Raw genomic sequence first — 23,707 nt, 5'->3', positions numbered from 1 at the left:
CCACACTGGGTGCCAAGCATGGTTGTGGTAGCTGGGGATGTAGAGATGGGTCCTGGCTCCCACTTCCCTTTGGCAAACCTCACAGTTGCATGAGGGAGAATAGTCAAAAAGCATTGAGAGAAGTGAGCCGTTAGCCTGGTGGTTGAGTCACTTGTGTCCCACATTGGAGTGCCCGGATTCGATTCCTGGTTCTGGCTGCTGACTCCAGCTTCCCTGCCAGTGCAGACCCTGGGAGGCAGTGGTGGTGGCTCAAGTGCTTAGGTTGCTGCCACCTACGTGACAGACCTGGATTACACTCCTGGCTCCCAGCTGTGGCCCAGGCTTTTGCATCAGCCTAAGTCAGCTTAAATTCTGGTCCTACTTCCTACTGATGAAGCAAGTATCTCGCCAGATCCAGGGATTCTGTCTTGCCATACACAGTAAATGTCTGGATAAATGACACTATTTTTAGAAGTGGGAATCAAAAAAATAGTACAAATGGCATGACATATAAGAAACAACTTGAGGAATTTGGAGAATCCACATGACTCTTTTTTATATCAGTTCTTCATGATTTTTTTAATTTTTTAAGACTTACCAATAATTGATGTTGCTTCCATTGACCATTATTGTCAAGTTAAAATAACAACAGAGACAAGGGCTCCCTAAAGAGACAATGAGTTTCCTGAGGAATGAACAAGGGACTACAGCCTGGGTTATATATGCAGTGACCAATCAGAGATGCAACTAAGGAGCTTAGGCCAAGGAAAAAGGCCAAGGCAAAAAGGAAAAGTTCACATGAGCTGTCCTGAAACAGTGCTAATCACAGAAGTGCACAGCAGGAACTGGCCCCTACGCATCGCTAACACCAATTGCCTCAGAGGTGTCTTCCTGGAAGCAACTTGATGCGACAGAGTTCCTGTACAGGCTCCTAGAGCAGGTGTATGCACGATGGGCCTTCAGAGAAACCTGAATTCATTCTTGTTCAGGTATGCAAGCATGGGATCGCCTCCCTCATGCCCTTCCAGCACCACTTGGGTTTTGATCTGACCTAAGCAACTCTATCTTTGCATCAGCAGCTTTCGCATTACCAACACCAAAACAGAATTGGTAGGCAATGACCCAAGAATGGCAGACAAGGTGCAGGGCAGGAGGAGCCCAGAACATAGCACTAAGTGACAGCAGCTTCCACTGAGTGATAATGCTGTCAGGGAGCCTAGTGCGCAGACACTGAAGTACCATCTAACTCCCCTTGAGGGATTAAAATGCTAGCCATTATGTAAGGTGTTCCTTATTCTTTTGGTAAATGTGAGGAGCAAAGAAGACAGTAAATCAAATATATAACAGCATTTCATTTAATAATAATTACCTTTGTTAAAAAACAATTTTTAAGAAGTCTTGTGTTTATCAAGCTATGAGCATTTAGCAATCACTAATGTTTGAGGATGACCCATCTTTTGACTTAGTCTTGGCTATGAATACTGAGAGTGGTAACAGAATAGAAAGGGAGGCACAGATGCAAAAGACATCCACAAATGAATCAGGAGAGGGAGCAGAGACAGAGAAGTGGCCAGTGACCACATATCTGCTTAGTCATCAGTGCCTCAAAAACATCACTGAAAACTGGAATGAGATGAGCTTTTTCTTGGTACCAAAAATTTCAGTCTGTGCATAGTTTTTCCATAATATGTCTTTTCCATGAGCTTTTTAATATATCATATGGTAGGCCAGGTAATTCCAAAGAAGTGTTTTGTAAGGAGGACAGGGCATCAGAAGCTGTCCTTCCTAGCCCTGGACCTGCTGCTAACCCCCCACAGGAACTCGGACCTCTCTTCTACCCTGTGAAATGAGGCTGTCTGAAAATAACAGTGAATGGAAGGTGTTCTATACGGACTGCGATAAACCCTTCCTTATCAAACCCTTATAATACCCCTGTGGGCTATGAATTATTATTCCTCCTTTTAAGATTAATTATTTATTTGAAAGTCAGAGTCACAGCAACAGAGAGAGAGACAGAGGCAGAGGAGGGAGAGAGATCTTCCATCTGCTTGTCCACTCCCTAGATGGCCACAACAGCCAGGGCTGGGCCAGGCCAAACCCAGGAGCCAGGAGCTCTATCCATGTCTCCCTCTACTCATGAGGATAGATAGAGGTAAGGCTACTGCCTGTGATGCCAGCATCCCATATGGGTTCCGTTTCAAGTCCTGGCTGCTCTATCCTGATCCAGCTCTCTGTTAATGTGCCTTGGAAGGCAGTGGAAGATGACCCAAGTCCTTGGATCCCTGCCCACATGGGAGATCTAGAGGAAGCTCCTGGCTGCCATCTGGCCCAGCCCTGGCTGTTGTGGCCATTTGGGGAGTGAACCAGCAGATGTAAGCGCTCTCTCTCTCTCTCTCTCTCTCTCTCTCTCTCTCTCTCTATCTCTATCTGTAACTCTGGCTTTCAAATAAATAAAATAAACCTTTTAAAAAGAAGAAGAGGAAGAAATGGAACAGCTAGGACACTAACCGGTGCCCATATGGGATGCCAGTGCTGCACACAGCTGCTACTGCACCCTATTATTTAATCCCTTTTGACAAGACATGAAAAGGATAAGCACCTTGTTCAAAAGCACTGAGCTAGTAAGGGGTGGAGCTGGAATCCAGTCCAACACTATCATACTCCAGAGCCCATGCTCCTGTCTGTCCTGCTCTCCTACTTCCTAAGGCGCCATCAGAGCTAGAATTCCATGACTCTGCAGTTCTGACCCCCTGCCACCAAAAGTCCCAATGTGTTTGCCTTGCTGAGCTTAGTGAAAGAACAAAGAATTCTTTCAAGTCACAATTATCATGCCAACCAGGGCGCCACTGATGACTAAAGAGCTCCCAGTCCACTCTCTCCCACTCACCAACAGTGATCTGTTGGAATTCCCCCTCACCAACAATAATCTGCTGGTGGAATATTCCTGGCCTCTGACATAACAGCACTATAATCTGCTTCCAGAGCAAGCTGGGAGACGGTGCCTCTTATAGCCCTTTACAGAGAGATCGTGAGATATTCTCCACAGTGAATGAATGTATATTCAAATGTTGTATTTGAAGGGAAGTCAATTTCTGATAAGTTATAACGAAGGGAGTTCGATAATAACTGGAAAAGGCAGCAGGGTCAAAAAAGTATTTCAAAGATGGGAAATGTTCATCTTTCAAGACATGAAAAGAAGCCAGTAGAGGAAAAAAACAAAAATGGCAAGATGCTATAGCAAGGAGGGTCAGTAAAATCAGGAACTACCACCATCATCTGGCACATTTGCCATCAGCACTTCCCAGGATCCCATGGGCTGGAGGAAAACCTGCACACTGAACTGAAGTCATCTTCCTCCTCTCCCTGGGGCCTTGTCTCTTCTGCCTATTAGACTGCGGCACTGAAAGTCAACACATGGCATTGTATTAACTTAGACCGATTTCTCCATGCTGTCTGAAGGAGGCAGGAGGCGGACTATGACCACTGGCTCCCTGTCATTCCTTCTGAGCTCCTCCTCCTAGGAGTGAATGGGCCCCTTGCCACTCGCTCTCACAATCAGCTCAGGGCTTAGGAATATGCACCCTGATGGCTATTGAGAGGCGCACAAACATTCTGGACTGAAGGACACAGCACTGTGCACACAATGGGTTCTTAATTTGAGACACTGCATTGGTCTTGGGTTCAGTGGGGCAAGTGAAGCATGCAGGATTTCTTGGCCTTTGAACCGGCCCTGGTTGATGAACCCCACAAAACAAAGGGTTTCCCAGCCAATGGTGCAATAGCTCATTCTTCCAAGTTCCCAGGGAAATGAATATAGAAGGAAATTCAACCATATTGATAAAAATCTATGTTTAAATTTTACATATCATCCATTAATAAATTTGTACCATGAAATCATGTCTTTTGGAAGTATCTACAAAGAATTATCAGAGTGGATCAGAGTTGATAAACATTTCCATATGCATTACCTCAACTGATCCTTGGAAGTATGTATGCAGATATTATTCTCACTCTTACTTGACAAAAGGAAATTGAGTCTCTGAAAAATTAAGGGATTCGTGGGGTCATATATCTAGTAATAAAACAAGGTTTCAAATGTCTCTTTTCTCTTTCCCTGTACCACATTGTCTAACTGCAGGAGCGGACACAGCAATTAGATTGAGAACATCAGAAAAATAGAAACAAGGGCAGGTTGTTTGGCACAGCAGTTAAGAAACCTCTTGGGACAACCACATCCCATACCAGAGTGTCTGGATCCAGGTCCCACTCCACTGCTAACGTGCCTGGGCGGCAGCAGTGACATCTCATGTGGTTCAGCCCCTGCCATCTGCATGAGAGACCTGCATTGAGTTCTCAGCCTCCATGCATTTGGGGAGTAAACCAGTGACAGGGGCTGTCCATCTGTGTGTCACTCAAATGAACAAAATAATAAAATTTGAGAAAAAATAGGTAGCAAGAAGGACACCTTTCCCCAAAATTAGGAAACAAGATGACAGAACAGATCGGAGTGAATGACGTGTGAGGTTGAGAGAACAGAAGGTGGAACTGCCTGGCCGTTCATGTGAATCGCCTTCCACTTCTAGCAAGCAGATGAAGGCTGCTCCTGCCAATGAAAGGCTAATGCAATCAGCATAGGTGGGCAGTGAGCTAAGACGACTGAGTCTAACAAGAAAGAACAAAGGCCCAGCAGTGTGGATCAGGTCCCTGGATGTGCCGGGTTGGATGCTGAGCCCGCATCTCGAAAGATGAGTAACACACGAGCCTACCCCTGCAGCGACAGGGTGTGTGTGTGTGTGTGTGTGTTAGCAGTGGCCGAGTCTCGATGTGCTAGATTAGTTACTCTTCTCCAGTGAGAGGAAATGAGTAATTTCAGGGAATATGAAATGTGCTCATCCAATACAAGTGTGTTCCCCTGAACCCTTCTGGTACCTGTTTACTTAGCCAGCAAACATTTACTGAACCCTGATCATGTGCCAGACACAGCCTTACTGAGAACACCAAGATAAATATTGCAGCTAAATATATAAGCAGCAGCTCTGTAAATCAGTAAGCTCCATTGTTTTGTCTTCCTTATCAAGGATCTGAGTACAGACTATTAATGTGGTGTTTGTCTATTTTCATTACCAGTTCTAGTATGTCCCACAGCTGTACTTTTCCAACAGGGACATAGATTTCAGAGGGGGCGGAATTTGTATTTTAAATCCATTTACAACTGTGTCAGGAAGGTTTTATTTCTTCTGGTCAATTTAAATTCATTTATTACTCTATAGCTCAGAGGTTTCAGATCCTCTGAGCAGGTATTGCTTTATTACCTACCAGATATAATGTTTCTTCATTAGTTTACGGAAATTACTCATGAGTACAGATGCCTTTTGCAGGTTATGATAATTTACATAAGTAATAGATAGCATGTATTTCTAGCTTGTGTGTACATTGTATATGTCATACTATGTCATAGCAGTGTTAAAACCAAGCTGTCTTAACTTCGGCACAGCTGATGCTATGAACCAGATCAGATTACTGTATGAGCCGGGTCGGTCTTTGATGTGTGGAGCAGGCCTTTGCACTGCAGGGTGTTTAGTGGAAGCCCTGACCCATTTAGGGTCTGATAGCACTGCCCACCCCAAGTTGTGGCAAACAAAATTATCACCAGATATTGTCTAATGTCACCAGGGACACAAAAATCACGTTTGATTTAGAATCACCACTCAACTTCAATTTAGCCCTCACAATACCCACAATATCCTAAATCGAGGTTTATTTGGTAAGGAATGTAAGATTCTACCGCCTGGGAAAATGTCCCAGGTATGGTTTTAGTTTGAATCCCCTCTTAACCTCTGTAATTTACTATTTCTTCTGGTGAGTCACTGGGGGATGTCCATGTCCTACATCTTGGCAAAAGGCAGAGTTTAATTTTGCCTAGAATCACGTGTTGATTCTTAAATGAGACATGAGAGAAAATATATCTCAGCTTTAAGGGTCCCAAGAAGAAAGCAGCTGGTAGTTAACAGCACCTCATCAGAGGTATGATTTGGATGGTCTGCTTCTGGGAGGATGTGGCTGCTCCTCCACCTTCCACCTTCCCCACATCTTCAGCCCAGGCATTGCTATTCTCCAAAGCACACACTCTGAGTCTTAGCTCAGCAACCTGACCAGAGTCAGCATTGGAAAGCTGTGTGTGGCATTGAAGTAACTGGAGAATATTAGCATTTCAGGTTCCCTACCAGATCCCAGTAAGTCCAAGAACTAGTTGCTCGACTTTCCTAGAACACTCAAAACTGTAATTGTGGTGAGGTGAAGAAGAGGAAAGAGAAAGGGGAAACAGTCCTTCGTGCCTTCAGTAAAGGGCCAGTCTAACTGGATAGCGGGTCAAGTTATAAACAAAGAAACAACAGGATCACAGGACTGAGAATGGGCAAGTAGATGAGGTAGGGTGTATGGCGACAACCCAGAGAGCTGATCACCAGCTGACCTTTGGCCTCTTCTGCCGTTTGGATCTCAGTGTTTCATCTGTTAGTACACAAGTTGCACGTAAAACTGTGATGTGCTGAGCCAGGGTTGAAGTAGTGTACCCTAAATGGAGTCCCACCACCAAATGCATTGTCTACAGTGCGTGTGCAATTAGTGGGTAATTGAGGCCTAGGCAAATAATATTTTTTAAAACTAGATAGCATCTATTCATATGGCATTTTATATCTTATAAGCACTTTAATATGCCTTATCTCACTTTATTCTCGTAATGATCTCCTAATATTGGCCAAGGAGCTTTATTCCCATTTAAGAGATGATAAAACTAAAGCAGTAGCAAAGTTGAAACTCCAGCCTACAGCTTGTGAAACAACAGAATATGCTTTTGCTTCTACACCATGATGCTTCTTAGGAAGCATGAACAAATATTTCTCTCTTCTTTATATAATCTCCTTTAAGATTTTATCATCAACTGAAATTACTTCATCTAAGACACCGTCATTAAACCCCTAAATGCAATGGGATATCCCTTTGCATTTTCTCAGGGCTTCCTGAATTAACTTGGTAGCACTGATCATTTTGTGATCTGGTTTCTAATTGCATACCAGTCTCTATTAGATTGTAACCATTTTGAGGGCAGGGTGTGGGGCTTGTACAGTGTTTTATACTTGACTCTACCACAACGAGTTGGTGATAGGTGCTTTATAAATATACGCTATATTAACTGAATAGTGAAATTCAACATGAGGTTTGGGGAGTTTCTAAACCACGTAGAAAGTTAAATGTCAGAATTTTCTTAGTTTACCTGTCCACAAATGATGTTATGCCTTGCTTCTGGAATTCTAAGGAGTGAAATAAACTATTTGTGTTTTAGAAAAATTATTTTCATCTCCAAAATGCAAAGTGGACCACATTTACATTGGGAGTTTCAACTTGATATATACTGCCACAATTTTATGAAAATTATATTAGATAAGTGGATGGATGAGTTGCTAAAGATGAAATTAATATGGCTGTGCTACATTTCCTGGTAATTAGATGTAGACTAAAAGATACAATGATGTAAGCAACACCATAGTTAATGAATATTAATGTTTTCACTATTTCTACAGGGGATAATTAGCATCTTCCAACCACAAACTTTTGGTTAATTTATATAATATTCATAATGTTCCCCTTCTGTATCACATTTATCTTTTTGAAATTTTAAATTTTAAAAGATCAGAATAGGAAGAAGAAATTTGTGTCAAATGGTATTTGTAATAGGAGGTTTCACAGTATAAATGTTGATCCCATTTCTCTCCACATTTTGAACCTCCTTAAATAAATTAAATAAAAGGGATCACAAAGATGCCAAAGCAATGAATAGGAAGAAGAAATTGTTTGCTAAGATTGAAATCAATTGTGCTTTCCTTAAAAACAAAGCAAGGGCAAAGAGAACTGGGCAATGACCCCTGAAGTGTGACCTGCTGTTCATTTCCATCCAAGCACAATGTAAGATCTAAATCAACCTTTGTTCTTGGTTTCTTTTGAAACACCCAATAGGATTGTCTGGCGGCGGCAGGTTCACTTGCCAACAGGTGTTCAGCCCAGCACTATCACCAGCTCCTTCCCCCAGCTCATGTCCAATGTGGATGCAGCTTACGAAGTGGCTGACAGGGGCACCGCTTACTTCTTCAAAGGTACCCCACAGATCCCTCAAAGAAATAAATGGCAGGGGCACCATGCCCCACCTGTTTGGAAAAATTTCGCATGGGCAGCATTTGTTTGCTAATTGCGGGGCATGTTTTAGTAGCCGCCTGTCCTCAAGTTGGGTATGAAAGGCTACTGCACTCTACCATGTCTTGGCAATGACAGTAGCAGTCGGACTGTTCTCAGAAGCAAGCCTGTTAGCCCAGTGAGGCACTGTGCCAGGTGACAGTGACCACAGAGTGAGAAACCTGTTCCCTGCCCTGTAGGATCTCTGCCCAGAGGAACACACACACTCCAATGAGGACCTTTAAATGACAAAAGCCAACATGGAACCTCATGTAGGGGAGACAGAGCCCTCACCACTATGCCACGTTCAGAAGCAGTCAAAGAATGAGGGATGCCAGGGACATCAGGGAAGGGACACAGACAACACAAATCCCTCGCTCCAGCCCTTCGCTATTTGAGTGACTTTGGGAAGTTATCTAACTGCTGGGAGTCTTTGTTTCCTCCTTGCAATATGATCATAGTTATATCAAGTTTGAAGCTGTATTGCAGCAATGGCTAGAAGATAGAAGTTACCCGTTAAGTGATAACTTCCACTATGTGCTTATATTTTTTGGATGCCAAGACATAAGGGTAGAAGACAGGTGCCAACTTAAATAAGAATCATAGCATTTGCATGTCATTTGCCCCTTCTTACTCACAGTTATATGAAGACAAGCTCACAAATAAGCAAGATTACAAATAAAAAATACATTGAAAATTTTGTTAAATGTATGACACTTTGTACCGATATTTTGGCTTTCTTGTGGCATAACTAAGGATTTTTGCCTCCAAGAAAGTTTGAAGTCCTTACTGAATTGAACAGTTACAGACCCCTATCTTCTACTGCATTATATCATGGCCAATGATTCTGCATAGCAATCTTCTACAGTGAAGTACATCACCAGGCAGCACGGACTTTTGGTAAACTTTAATTTCTGTTTTCAGGCCCCCACTACTGGATAACAAGAGGATTCCAAATGCTAGGTTCTCCTCGAACGATTTATGACTTTGGCTTCCCAAGGTATGTACAGCGAATAGATGCTGCTGTCTATCTCAAGGAGCCAAAGAAGACCCTTTTCTTTGTGGGAGACGAATACTACAGGTATGGCTTTTCTCCATCTGGTTGTCTACATGTATTCATTGGGAAGGGGAAAAATATTCTTTTACAGAACAGAAATCATGGTGAGATTGCAGAAAGCCCATTGACTCATTGTGGCCATATACAGATGCTTAGCTGTCTTCAAGATACGGAACCATTCAAATGATAAGTGAAATATGCATTCAATAATTGCTGTATCTCTAGGATATCAAACATCCTGATCTCTCAATACATTCAGTGAGTGGATCCCCAGAGCACTAAAAGTATGGATGCAGCATCCTCAAATACTGGGAATGCAGGCAAGGCGGGGGAGGAGGGTGTTGACACCACTGGTATGTGAACATAAAATGCATTCCAGAGTACACTGTGATTTGGGGTGAAAGAAGATAGTCATGACTATGGGACTCTTGGAAGGAAATTTTTGCCAAAAAGAGATGGTCAGATTGCTAAGTCCTGTTGTCTACTTTAGAACATGCAGATTCTTCTTATCCAAAGGAAACTAGAACACTTCCCATGCTATCCTGTAGGGGGTTGCACCTATTTTTATAAATTATTTATCTGAGAGAAACAGGGAGGGAGGGAGAGAATGCATGCTCCTGTCAACTGATTCATTCCCCAAATGCCCTCAATGGCCAGGCCCGGGCCAGGGTGAAGCTGCGAGCTGGAAACAATCTGGGTCTCCCACAGGAGTGGAAGCAATCCAATTCCTTGAGCATCACAGTCTCTATTAGCTGAGCCAGGTGTTAAACCCAGGTACTCTGATACAGGACATGGGCATCTTAACCAGCATCTTTTCTGCAAGGTTAAGCACTCACCCCAATATCACCTATTTTTAATAACCATGTATATGACATAAAAGAAATATATAAATAAATATTTGGCACCTGCTTTCTCCTGACTGATGTCATCTTTCTCAATTTGCAGTTGAGAAAGTGATTTAACTGGAACACAGACATGATTAATGAGAAAGACAAGTATTTTTTTTTATTTATAAAAAAATAATTTCAAACACTTGTGATCCCTGCTGACTCTGGGGCCACTAAGAGTTTGGAAACATTGCCCAAAGTATCATGTGGTGTCACAAGGTGTCGCTTCCACTCCAGCCCTTAAACAATTAAGCCGGTTGTTTTTATCTCAACCCTTCCTGTCTGAAACTTCGTGTTGAAATTCATCCATTGGGCTACTAATATCTGCCGGGCAGAGCATGACTTTCTTTAGGGTAAGGAAGCTATCAACAAAATGTACAGGAAGATAGGAACTAAGGAAGCTGCCTCCCGTTGTGGATTGTTCAGGGAATGGGGTTGAAAAACACACGTATCAGTGTGAGTGTGTAGAGTATGAGAGCATGTATGTTAAGATTATTCACTTTAGTTTTTGAAGCGTATTCACAGCCTGATTCTCACTGGGGGATGGGGTAGGGTGTCTACTCTCCCATTATCTCTCATCACCTTTTATCACCTGATCTTTGGACTAATCTACAACCCATCCATAGCAAAGTGTACACCTCCAGCCAGGTTGGACCAAGGCTTACCAGTTAAGACAAGAGGTTTGATGGGAGCAGAGGTTTAAAATTCCCCATAAATCTGAGGCTGAGGAAGTAGAGGTTCTCTAGCTTTAATGACTCCTGATAGCATAGGGAATAATACCCTACCTTCCATCTGGACCTCCATGTGTGCTGAGGAAAGTTTTTAGTAATACAAATGAAGTAGATTTATTAAAAAGTTGGTCTAGGCCTTTAAATCAAATGCTAATGAGCTCATTTTGCTGGTTGGGAAAGGAAACCATGAGAGGCACTTTGAGCCTTCCCAGGTTACTCGTATGTGAAGTGACAGAAAGCACCCAGGCACCTGCATTGTGCCTGGCATGTAGCAGGTGCTTAAAAAAAAGGAATTCTTCAGTAATAGTGGGAATTTATATGATAGTTAAAAAGACATGTTTAAAAAATTGTGGTGATTAACAGTTTTTTTACTCTTCAATATTCCTCGCACTAATCCAGTCAGAGATCCGGCTAAAGGGAATTTCCTTTTTAAATACTGGAGGCCCCTAATATGGGACTGAAAGCACTGTGTGGGACAAAGCATAGAGAATCCTTTCAGTAGTGGGCATCTCATCTTCACACATGGTAACACTCCCTGGGCTACGCACTCAGGAGTCAGAAACATGACCCTGACCCACAGCTTAAAAACTCAGATTTAGCTACTATGCCGTCCTTATTAATAAGCACATTCAGCTTTGCAGGGCCTCACATGTATGACATCCTGGTGTCATGTGAAGCCCTGTGTTAAATGTCACATTCAGCTGCAAATGACAGGGATCCCCAAATAACTGTGGCTTAAACACATACGGGTTTGCCCTTTTCATGTATGTGAAGAATCTGAAGTTCAGCAGACTGAGAGCCAGTATGGTGGGACTGTGGTCAGTGACAACCCACCTTCCTTCTAGAATTTTACCCCAGCTATACTTAACACGTGGCGCCCATCTCACAATCTGAGATGGCCAGGGGAGCTTCAGTCGTTATAGCCCTAGTTGAGAAGGGAGAAGCTGGGAGGAAAAGGCAAAGGAGACAAGTGAGGCTTTATAGGTAAGTGCGCAGCCACACAGAAATGCAGAAGCCACAAGCCTCAGTAATTGCATTGGATTGCTCTCCACCATCAGAACACTGGCTCTCCCTGTGTCAGTTCTCAGGTTTTGGGTCCTTACACTGGCTCACACACAAATTAAGCGCCAGGGGAAGAAAAGTCTCTAGATATTCATTATAAGCAAACTAAAGATAGAAATACAACCTACTTTATACTCTTGTGGTATTGGATGGGAAAAATGTGAAATGCTTCTCACTTAATCATTCAGTTTATGTTGGGTGCTGTGTATGCCTTCAGTGGGTTTTGTAGATAAACAATAAGCAAAAACTCAAGTGCCAAACATGCTCTGATAGAAGACTGCACTGGAATCAGTGAACCAAACCAGAGAAAATGGCCAACTCTAGCAGAGGTACCAGGAAAGAGTTCTTAAGGGAAGTCATGACTGAGCTGCACTTTGAAGACTGCATAGACAATTTCCCGGCCAGGGGTGGGGCGAGGTGGGTGGCTTCCAGGCACAGAGAGCAGTTACAGCAAAGGCACTGATGCATGAAATAGCCTGTGAGTGTGGGGAAAACCTCAAGCAGGTCAGTATGACTAGAACTGGGGCTAAAATGAGAAATGCGGCTAAGAGAAAGAGGGCACAGCCCGTGGAAGGTGGGGGCCTTTCTAACTAGACCAGTGTCTACTAGGCAGAAGAGAGGGACTCACCCAGTAGGCTTTGTGTTATAAAGCATCACCCTGGCAGCAAGGTGACTGGATTAGAAGGGGCCAAGAATGGAAGCCCGCGCAGCACGTTGGGCCAGAGGCAGCATAAGTATAAAGTGCTCAAAGAAAAAACTCTCAACGAAGACTCCTATACCCAGCAAAGATACCTTTCAAAAAGGAAGGAGAAATAAAGACATTCTCCAGTAAATAAAAACCGTGAAGAACTGTAGCTTGCAGATTTTCTGTACAAGAAATACTAAAGGAAATTCTTCAGGCTGAAAGCAGATAGAAACCTAGACCCATACGAAACAACAGAGTATTAGTATATGTAATTTCTTAATTATAAAAGACAGTGTAAGTACATGTTTCTTCTCCTTTTTTCTCTTAACTGGTTGAAAACCAAGCTGATTAAAACAATTTGTAAATAATGCTGTTGTTGAGCCTATAACTTGTAGAAATATATTTGCCAACAGCACAAAGGGTGTGGCTGGGAAAAAAAAAAAAAAAAAACTGTGTTACGTTAAGGTAGTAACACCAAATGGTAACTCCCAAGAACAAAAGAAAAGGAGCAGAAATTGGCATTAAGAAGTTTAATATAACAAAAGTACAAATATGTACTTGTTCTCCTTTCTTTTCTCAGACATTTAGAAGACATTGAATTACATAAAATTATTATATAATTATTTGGAGGCCTGTAAAATAAAGAGATGCAATGCATACAACAGAAGTACCACAAAAATGGAGGGAAAGGAAATAGAGCTATTTAGGAATGATGTTTATTTATCTTACTAGAATTGTTATTACAAATTGAAGCAGATTTTTGTTTGTTAGTATGTGTATGGTGAGCCCTATAGAAACCACTAAGGAAATAATTTAAGAAAATATGGTAAAAAATGATAAAAGAAATTAAAATGTTACATTAGATGATTTTCACTAGTGCAAAAGAAAACAGTAGGGAAGAATAGAGGAACCAAAAGATGTGAGACACACAGAAAGCAAAAAGTAAATTGGCTGGCATAAATTCAACTTAATCAGTGACATTAAAAATAAATAGGTCAGGCCAGCACGGTGGCTCAACAGGCTAATCCTCCGCCTTGCGGCCCCGGCACACCGGGTTCTAGTCCCGGTCGGGGTGCCGGATTCTGTCCCGGTTGCCCTCTTCCAGGCCAGCTCTCTGCTCTGGCCCAGGAGTGCAGTGGAGGATGGCCCAAGTGCTTGGGCCCTGCACCCGCATAGGAGACCAGGAGAAGCGCCTGGATCCTGCCTTCGGATCAGCGCGGTGCGCTGGCCACAGGGCAGCAGCCATTGGAGGGTGAACCAATGGTAAAGGAAGACCTTTCTCTCTGTCTCTCTCTCTCACTGTCCACTCTGCCTGTCAAAAATAAATAAATAAATAAATAAATAAATAAATAGATCAATCAATCGAACATCAAATTCTCAGACTGGATTTAAAAACAAAACAACTTCTAACTATATCCTATGCTGTAGTAGACATATTTTAAATTCCAAGTTGTAAATAAAATAGTAGTTATAAATAGATTGAATAAAAGGAAAAATATAGCATTCAAACAGCAGCCAAAAGAATGGTTGAGTGGCTCTATTAATATAGGCAAAACAGACATTCAAGTAAAATATGTTATTTTAAAATGACATTTTATTATAAAAGGGTCAATGTACATGGTAACATAACAATTATAGGAGTATGAGCTCAAAATATGAAACAAGAAATGATAGAAATAAAGGGATAAATTAACAATGGAGGAATAATAGTTGGAAAGTTCAATACCTCGTTTCCAATAAGAGATACAATATATAAGCAGGTCAACAAAGAAAAGAAGACTTGAATAGCACTAGACCAGCAGATATCTATAGAATGTTCAACCCAATGAGAGAATATGCATTTTTCTCAAGTGTATATAAAACATTCCCCAGAATAGATCTATGATAGGCTGCAACGAAAGTCTAAATTAACTTAAAACAATTTAATTTAATTATTTTCTCTGATCACAATGAATGAACATAGAAATTAACACCAGAAGGAAAACTGGAAAATTTACAAAATGTGAGCATTAAACAACCAATATGGCAAAGAAGAAATCACAAGAAAAATTAGAAAATAGTTAGAAAGAAAAAGAAAGAAAATACTAAGAAGTAAATGAAAATTAAGATACAATATACCTAAACATATGGGATCCAGTGAAAGCATTGCTCAGGTGGGAAATCTGTAGCTGTAAATGTGTTTATTCAAAAAGTGAAAAGGTCTCAAGTCAAAAATTTCATCATATGTTTTAACACATTGAAAAATCAAGAGGAAATTAAACCAAAGGCAAGCAGAAAGAATAAAGATTACAATGGAACTAAAAGTGAAACAGAATAAATAAGCAACTTGGAAAATCAACAATACCAAAGGTTGGTTCTTGAAAAGATAAAAAAAAAAAAAAAGATGACAAACTTTTTACTCAACTGATCAAGTGAAAATTAGAGGATTCAAATTACTGAATTCAGAAATGGAAGAGGGTAATTGATCTCACTGATCTTACAGAAATAGAAAAGGATTACAAGGAAAAACCATGAGCAATTGTATATCATACAAGTACTGCGTGCTGATTATGCCACTGGAACTCCTGAGCAATTGTATTCAATAAATTAGGCAATGTCAATGAAAAATTTGTGAAAAGATACAAACTAGTAAAACTGTATCTAGTCTGAAAATATGTCTGACAAGCGATAACATTGAATTAGAAATGAAAAACAATCCACAAAGGAAAGCTCAAGCCAAGATGGCTTCACTGGTGAGTTCTACCAATACTTTTAAAAGAGAATTCACACCAATTTTTCACAAATTCCTCTAAAACATAAAATAGAAGAGCACACTACCTAACTCATTGATTGAGGCCAGCATCAATCTGATAGCAGAGAAACATCACAAGAAAATAAAACTTCAGATTAATATCTATTTGGGAATATGCACACCAAAATGTTCCAAACTACCAGCAATCCAAATTTAGCATCATATAAAAAAGAGGAATACACCAGGACCACTTCTCCAAGGAAGATAAACTAATGGCCAATAAGTACATGAAAAGATGATCAACTTCAGTAGTCATCAGGGAAATGCAAATCAAAACTCCAATGAGATACAACTTCATACTTACTAGGATGCTAAAATTTTTTTAAAAAATCAAATAATAACAGTGTTGGCAAGAATATCAAGTAGTTGGAATTCTTATACACCACTCGTGAGAACATAAATTACTACAGCCACATTGGATACCAGGATTCTATTCCTCAGAAAGTTAAACTTAAAATACCGTTTGATCCAGAGGACCAAATGGGATTTTTATCAAGGAATGTAAGGCCAGTTTAACATCTAAAATCAATGTAATGTACCATACCTATAGAATAAAAATGAAAACTATATGATCATCTCAGTAGATGCAGAGAAAGCATTTGGCAAAATTCAATATCATTTCATGATTAAACCTATATAAACTCATTATATACCAAAGAGGTACTTACTCCACCAGGTTTATAGCACTTTTGTTCACAATAGCCAAAATGTAGAATCAACCAAGTTGTCCATCAACAGATGAATAAAGAAAATGTGATACATATGTATGTAGACACAATGGAATATTATTTCTCCATATAAAAGAATGAAGTTCTATCATTTGCAGCAAAGCTAGACACAGAAAGACAAATACCACATGTTCTTCCTTATAGTTGCTGCTGCAAATACAGGGTTTTGTCAAGCTTTATTTTAAATCTTTGTCAAACAATTGGATAGGAATTGTATATTACTATAATTTTAATGATTTTGTGTCTATTTGAAAATTCGTGGGTGAAGCTGAACCTCTTTTCTTTGTTTATCATGTATAGTCCTTGCCTACTTTCCTGCTGGACTATGGCCTTTTTACTTTTTATTTGTTGAACTCTATATTTAGCCAAAAGGCATTTTACTATAATGTACATTTAAAATGTTATCAAAAATAATGAAATATTTTATAAGAATACAAAAAATAAATGAAAATACATTAGCATAAAAGCTTGGAATTATTTAAACAAATAAAGCAGTTTGGAATGAAAAAAAAAAATCTGCTTGTGTTCAAGTCCCAGCTGCACTCTTGATTCCAGTTCCTTGCTAATGGGTACCCTGGGAGGCAGCAGGGATGGCTCAAGTGTCTGGGTCGCTGCCACTCATGTGGGAGACCTGGATTGATTTTTCAGCTCCCAGCTTAAGTCTGGCCCAGCCCCAGGCACTATGGGTATTTGAGAAGTGTATTTACATATAGGAATGCGCTCTCTCGTGCTCTCGCTCTCTCTTTCTCTCTCACGTGCATGCTCTCTCGCTCTCTCTCTCTCTTTCTCTCGCTCTCTCTCCCTCCTTTCTCAAATAGTTTCTGAAAGTATAAAACACTTGGAGTAAATTAGTAAATTTAACCAAAACAATGGGAAACTTATAGCCTGAAAATTACAAAACATCGTGGTAAGAAATTAAGTAAGATCTAAATGAAAAGAGTATCCATGTTCATGGATCGGAAATCTTAATGTTTTTAAGAATGCAATATTCCCCAAATTGATCTATGGATTCAGCTTAGCCCCTATCAGAATACTGTTGCCTTCTTTGTAGAAACTGACAAGCTGATCTTAAAATCTATATGGATACTCATACAAAAGAACAAGATTGGAATACTTATAGTTCCTAAATTCAAAAAGAAACAGTAATCAAAATGGAGTGATACTGCTATAAGAGTAGACACATAGATCAATGGAATAAGATGTAGATTCCAGAAATAAACCAATATATCTATGGCTAATTGATTTTTGACAAGTTGCTAGGACTATTCAGTGGAGAAAGAATAAGCTCTTCAACAAATTGTTCTAGAACAAGTAGATAGCCACATGTGAAACCGTGGAGTTGGAACCTCACACCACATACAAAACTTAAAATCAATCAAACATCTTAAGTGTAAGAGCTCAAGCCACAAAACTTTCAGAGGAAAATGTAGAGAACTCTCCAAGCATGGATTTAGCATTGGATGCTTCAAGATGACACCAAAAGTATAAGCCAAAAAGAAAAATCAGATAAACTGGACTTCATCAAACCACAAATTTTTCATCTTCAAAGGACTCTATCAAGAAAGTAAGAAGACAACCCAAAGAATGAGGGAAAATATTTGTAAGTCATACAGGTAACAGAAGACTTACATCTGGTATATATATAAAAGATTTTCAACTTCATTCATAAAAAGACAAATAGCCCAAGTAAAATATGGGCAAAGGACCTGAACAGACACTTCTCCAAGGAAGATATACTAATGGCCAATAAGTACATGAAAAGATGATCAACATCAGTAGTCATAAGGGACATGCAAATCAAAACCCCATTGAGATACAACTTCATACTTACTAGGATGCTAAAATAAAAAAAATAATCAAATAATAACAAGTATTGGCAAGAATATCAAGTAGTTGGAATTCTTATACACTACCAGTGAGAGCATAAATTAGTACAGCCATGTTGGAAATCAGGATTTTATTTCTCAGAAAGTTAAACTTAAAAATACCATTTGATCCAGAGTGCTACACCTAGAGAGATACCCAAGAGAAGTGAAAATATGTGGCTGTACAAAAATTGTACAAAAATATTCATAGAAGCATTATTTAAGATATCAAAGTGGCAACAACCCAATTTACATTGTATTATGTGGATATATAAAATGTGACAAATTCATACAATGGAATGTTACTTAGCCATGAAGATGAACGAAGTTCTGATATATACAACAATATAGATGAATCTCAAAAGCATTTCCTAAATGAAACAAATAAGTCAAAAATTAACACATATGATTCCATTTTTATGAAATGTCCAGAAAAAGTAATTCTATAGAGACAGAAAGTAGCTTTGTAAATGTATAGCGCTGAGTGGAGTAGAGGAGGGGGAGTTGAGGTCTGATAGCTAAAAGATGTGAAATTTCTTTTGAGGGCAATGGTGATGTTCTAAAATTGATTATGCTGATAGTATTCAATTCCATGAGTATACTAAAAAATAATTGAATTGTTAAACAGAGTGTGTTGAGTGTGTGTCTGAGACAGAACCATGGCAGTGATCCTTCCAGAGATTATAACTTTGGAGGAAAGGTGAAGATCTGATTGTTCTTCAAGCATTAGAACATTGAGACCTTGGTGCTTGGCTAGTTGGGAGTCATTTTTTTTTTTTTTTTGTCATTTACCAAAATAGTAAGCTTGAGAAGTGAAGCAGAATTAAGGAGAAAAAGAGAAGTCCATTCTGTACATGTGTAGTTTGACATACCTAATACAAGTTCAAAGCTAAGGTTTATTTTGGGCCAAAACAAACCACAAGGCGTATGTCTTGGTGAGACCTAAGATGCAAATGTTCAGAAGAGAGCTGACATACAGGTCTTGAGTGAAAGAAAACTCAGGCTAGAGAGATAATTTGGTAACTGAGATAAAGTGGTAACTGAGGCCACGTGAGAGCATGAGACTGTCCAGGAAGCACCAAGAACAGCATATGAAAACATGAAAGGGAAAGAAATCTCTCCAGTCACTGGCAATTGCAGCATCTTCTGATGAATCATTTGCAGCATCTTAACACTTTCTCCTTCTCGCTTGGAAGAGTGTCCATTTTGAAATAGTTCAGTGTGTATCCTGACATTTTTCTACTTCATAGTATACCATAGATACTTTTCCATATTGTTAACAAATTCTTAGTCCCAGAATCTTCTCACAGCCATGTTTCTGGTATAACCCTGTTTTCTGACTCATCTGGATTGGTACTTGGCAACTGCTTGCTTTTGTGCCCTCTTTTTGTTCTTGATCATATTCCCCACTGCTCTTCTCTAGTGTAGATCACAAAGCCCCTTCTTGCATGAAAGCTGTGTGATTCCTGGCTAAAAGCTACCACCTTCAAAGGAATTCTAGATTGCTCTTTCATTGTCTCTCCTGACCCACACTGGAAAGGTCAGCTTCAGGAAACTTACATCTGAGATACCTCACCAGGAAGTTCCCCTTTGGCCAACATTCCTCATGTTCCTGTTAAGCGTCTGTTAGCCAACTCACCACCTCACTTAGCACTTCAAAGGACATAGAATGGCGTCAGTTATGCCATGAGAGCTGATAGAACTCATCCCAGTCAAAACACAAGGAATGCCTGGAAAATCTAAGCTCTAAGTGTACATGTTATGTTCAACAGAAATGCAAGCACTTTAATATGTCTTCACAAATGTGATAAGATCTATCTGAAAGACTACATCAGATATCTGTGCTAATACAGTATCACAAAGTATAACTCTCAGCAATGATTTGTTTAATATCTGTACACTTCAATCAATATTAAATGATGAGACAAACACCCATAAATGTAATAAGTTACAGATTATTATTTTTAATTTGATACATAGGTTTCACATTGATGAGAAAACACATGTAATAGTTTGAGCTATTACCTAGTAGATTCTCAATACAATTTTCTTCTTCAAATTCAACTAACATTTATTCATGGCTTACTATGTGTCGGAAATCCTGATGGGTATTTTCTCATATTCTCTCATTCTCCTATCTACCTTCTTTGCAGTCTTGAGAAGTTGGTACTTGTTATCTCCATTAAACAGCTAAAAACAGTGGCAGAGAGTTTACTTGGTTAATTTATTTCACGTCCTCTGAATCCAAATCCAAAGGGCCTTCCCATCTACACTTAGAGTCACTGCTCAGTTCTCTTCACCCTTTGTTCTTGTCAGTCAGGATACCCCCGGCTCCCATCCTATCGTATCATTTCCTGTCATTTTATCCTCTTGACCAAATTTTCAACGGGTCATTAGACCTTTTACTGACTACTTCCAACATTTTCTAGCCTTCCTTTTTCCCACCTCTTCTCCACCGTGCTTGTTCCTGTAAAGTGTTATTCAGAGACAATATTTTTAAGATAAAAGATTAAGCTTCTGATGGCTTGAGATAGTAGATCAAATCACAAAGTTCACTCTACCTCCTACGAGGTCAGAGCTAATGTTTCTTGGGGCCAAAACAAACTACAAAGGATTACGTCTTGGGCCTGCCCTGAGTACTACATGGGCCAGGTTCTCCCTCCATCTCTCTCTCTCTCTCTCTCTCTCTCTGTGTGTGTGTGTGTGTGTAAATTATCTCTTATCCTCATGACCACTATTTTCCAGACATGAAAATCAGGGCACAAGGCTCAGAGTACATTCTCCTCATCACAGAGCCAGCAAATAACAGAATCAAAAGTTTAAACCCAAAGCCATCTGACTATATAGGTTGTGCTCTTTGCTCTATAACATAAATTTCCCAGTACAGATCCACAGACAGCTAGATCATCACAGAGTTTTTGCCAGTTCACAGCAAAATAATAACAATAGTACAGTATTGTCAATACTGGAAGTGTAATCTGTGTCAGCATAAAAACAGGTTATTGATGAGAACTGTCTTTTATTTTTAGCTTATGTTCTATCTCCCTTATTGGTGCTAAAGTTACTTTTCTTTGTGAAATGATAATGAAAATAAGTTTAAGTGAGTTTTTGACCATTTGATAGCAGTGTTCTTGGTAAAATGAATAGGAGGTAATCTTGTGTTAGTTATGTGGGCCCCATCTAAATAATATCCATATTAAAGGTCTAAATGAAATATTAATCTATTATAGTTCATATGTTAGGAAAACCAACTTCCACCCTTATCCCCCACACTCCACAAAGCAATTCAACCCTCCCCTCATTTTCTGCCTGAACACTCTTTCTCAGTGTTTGACTCCTGTTCAGGCTCATCAGAGATTGGTTCCCTGGCCTGTCTATTCAGAGCCACAGAAGCAGCATGTCTCAGGCAATGGTAGGCATGGTCTACTGCCACAGGAAAATACCCTGTAGCCCAAGCACCAGGAGAAATTGTCTGATCTTTTGGTGGGAAAAGAATGTGGTGTCCACCTGGGAATGCACCCGTTTGGAGTTCTGTGCTCATGAAGAAGGGACTTTCTAGTACTTGAAATGAAGTCATACTGAAGAGGTGAGAGTCATCACGGCCTGCTGCTGGACTCAAGAAAGGCATGCTGACTTATACAAGTCACAGTCTCATGCACAAGGAGAATTTAGACCACAAAGAGATGTTAGGCAGTCTCAGGCTAATCATCGACTGGTGGTTGCTGATCCAGAAAAAGAAACTCGATCGACTATTCAGTCAGTTGTACAATTTTTCCAGGAAACAAAAGCAATGGAATTCAATTAAATTGATCTAAAAGACAGGAGTTCAATTATTAAAGATTTTATTGGTTTTTATTTACTGATTATTCATGCACTCACTTATCCATTCATTAGTATTAGCTCAGTCCTTTCTCCATAGGTATATAGCACTAAGCCAGTGAATGAAAGTCCTTATGAAAGACTTTCAATGCTTTGGTTAGCCAAGAAACCCAGAGACAATGAGAGAATAGCATAAGTCAGCTCTGGCTAAATATACCTATGTCATCTACAACCAATAAAGCCTCTTATTACTATTATTTATGAAATAATACTTCTTCCAGCTATGATGAACGAAAAAGGAAAATGGAAAAGGACTATCCAAAGAGTATTGAAGAAGAATTTTCAGGAGTAAATGGCCAAATAGATGCTGCTATGGAATTAAATGGTGAGTGTTCCCACCAGAAAAGCTTCCTTTGTGGAAATTATAGCAAGAATTCTGGACTCTGCGTTTGCACAACAGCGAGTAGGTTTCCAAACAGAAGTCAATTGGTTTTGTTTTAGGTCCTTGGTCCTTTTATAAGTTTAGCTAACCAGATTATCCACTAGAAAGAAGAATTATAAAAGTTCTTTCATTGCAGTTCTCTATTAATGAAAATTTTTAAAAATATAATCTCAAGCAATTCATCACCTAGATCATAAAGTTCACTCAGTTCAAGATTACCTTATTTGTCTTTAAAATATACATAGTTTTAACCTAACTGCCTTTTCCCACCTCATCACCCAATTATTGAAATTTAACATATAGCTGGGAAGGCTTAACTGAAATTGACAGAATAAATTTAGTTGAATCTTTTGAATCAGTCAGCCAACACATTACTTTTGCATATGGAGCACAGAGCTGGACACTGTTCAGAAATGCAAAGACAGTTCCAGACATGGCCTCTGTCAAATGGAATGATTAGCACCTTTGGGGAAATGCCTGTCCAACCAACTCTGGAGAGGTTAGTGGAAAACAAGACAATTTACTTACTTATTACTGAATTGCATGATAGGTTTTACAATAATTGTAAGGGGTGATTTCAGAAAGAAGAGACTTGGAAGGAAAACTTGGAAGCAGTAGTTGGAAATTTCATCATGCAATGTTAGCTGGGTTTTGAAGACTGCTTGGAGATCTAAAGAGGGAAAGAAAAGAGAGGGACTTCCTGGAGGAGAAAAGCCTGGGCGGAAGTACCAAGCATACCTGAGCACAGCATGTTAGATGACCCCAAAGAGAGGAGCTTACCCTGGCTGGAACAAAAAGATGAGAAATGCCTAAAAGAAGGGAGGTGCTGGAGTCTAGAACAGGTGGAGAAATGCAGAAGACAAGTTAACTATCACCTGAAAAACACCCAGTTCCCCTTTGATGCCACCTCAAGAAATTTGCAATTACCAATCCTCATGTTTTTCTATTTGCAAGCAATTTTCAGTAACTGTGCTTTCAACTTTGTCTCTTTTAGGCTACATTTACTTCTTTTCAGGACCAAAAGCATACAAGTATGATACAGAGAAGGAAGATGTGGTTAGTGTGATGAAATCGAATTCCTGGATCGGTTGCTAAATAAAAAGATCTTGTCTGTCCCGAGGAATGAAGATGATTACAAACAGCTGGGAACTGGATCTTAAGGACTAAAGCAGGATATAGAATAGGGATTCTTCCCATGGCCTTCAATTTCAAAGAAAATTTAGAGTTTATTGAAAATAACAATGCTTTAAAATTTTTTAGCAATTTTGATTCAAACGAGAAGTTTCCTATATGACAAACTTTGAACAAAACTGGAATCAACACAGTGCTCTCTTCAGTTAGACATTCATTTGTTTCGTACACAAACACTAAAGCAAATTCATCAATTTGGTTTTTATTTCCAGGAAGAAGGTTAGTTTCACATTCCTTGGCATAG

At 39.7% G+C, this 23,707-nt stretch overlaps 1 protein-coding gene across 1 annotated transcript in view; it reads left to right on the top strand.

Moving 5' to 3' along the window:
- Window positions 1-23,367, top strand: part of MMP20 (matrix metallopeptidase 20) — a 41,858-nt gene extending 18,491 nt beyond the window's left edge. The window contains exons 7-10 of the mRNA XM_062198324.1: window positions 7,993-8,129; window positions 9,130-9,286; window positions 22,112-22,215; window positions 23,267-23,367. Coding sequence (XP_062054308.1) covers window positions 7,993-8,129; window positions 9,130-9,286; window positions 22,112-22,215; window positions 23,267-23,367 — 499 coding nt within the window. The remainder of the gene's footprint in view (window positions 1-7,992; window positions 8,130-9,129; window positions 9,287-22,111; window positions 22,216-23,266) is intronic.
- Window positions 23,368-23,707: the final 340 nt, after the last annotated feature.

The sequence above is a fragment of the Lepus europaeus genome, chromosome 7 (genome assembly GCF_033115175.1).
Source record: "Lepus europaeus isolate LE1 chromosome 7, mLepTim1.pri, whole genome shotgun sequence".
Lineage (NCBI taxonomy): Eukaryota > Metazoa > Chordata > Mammalia > Lagomorpha > Leporidae > Lepus > Lepus europaeus.
This window is presented reverse-complemented; position numbering and strand designations above follow the sequence as displayed.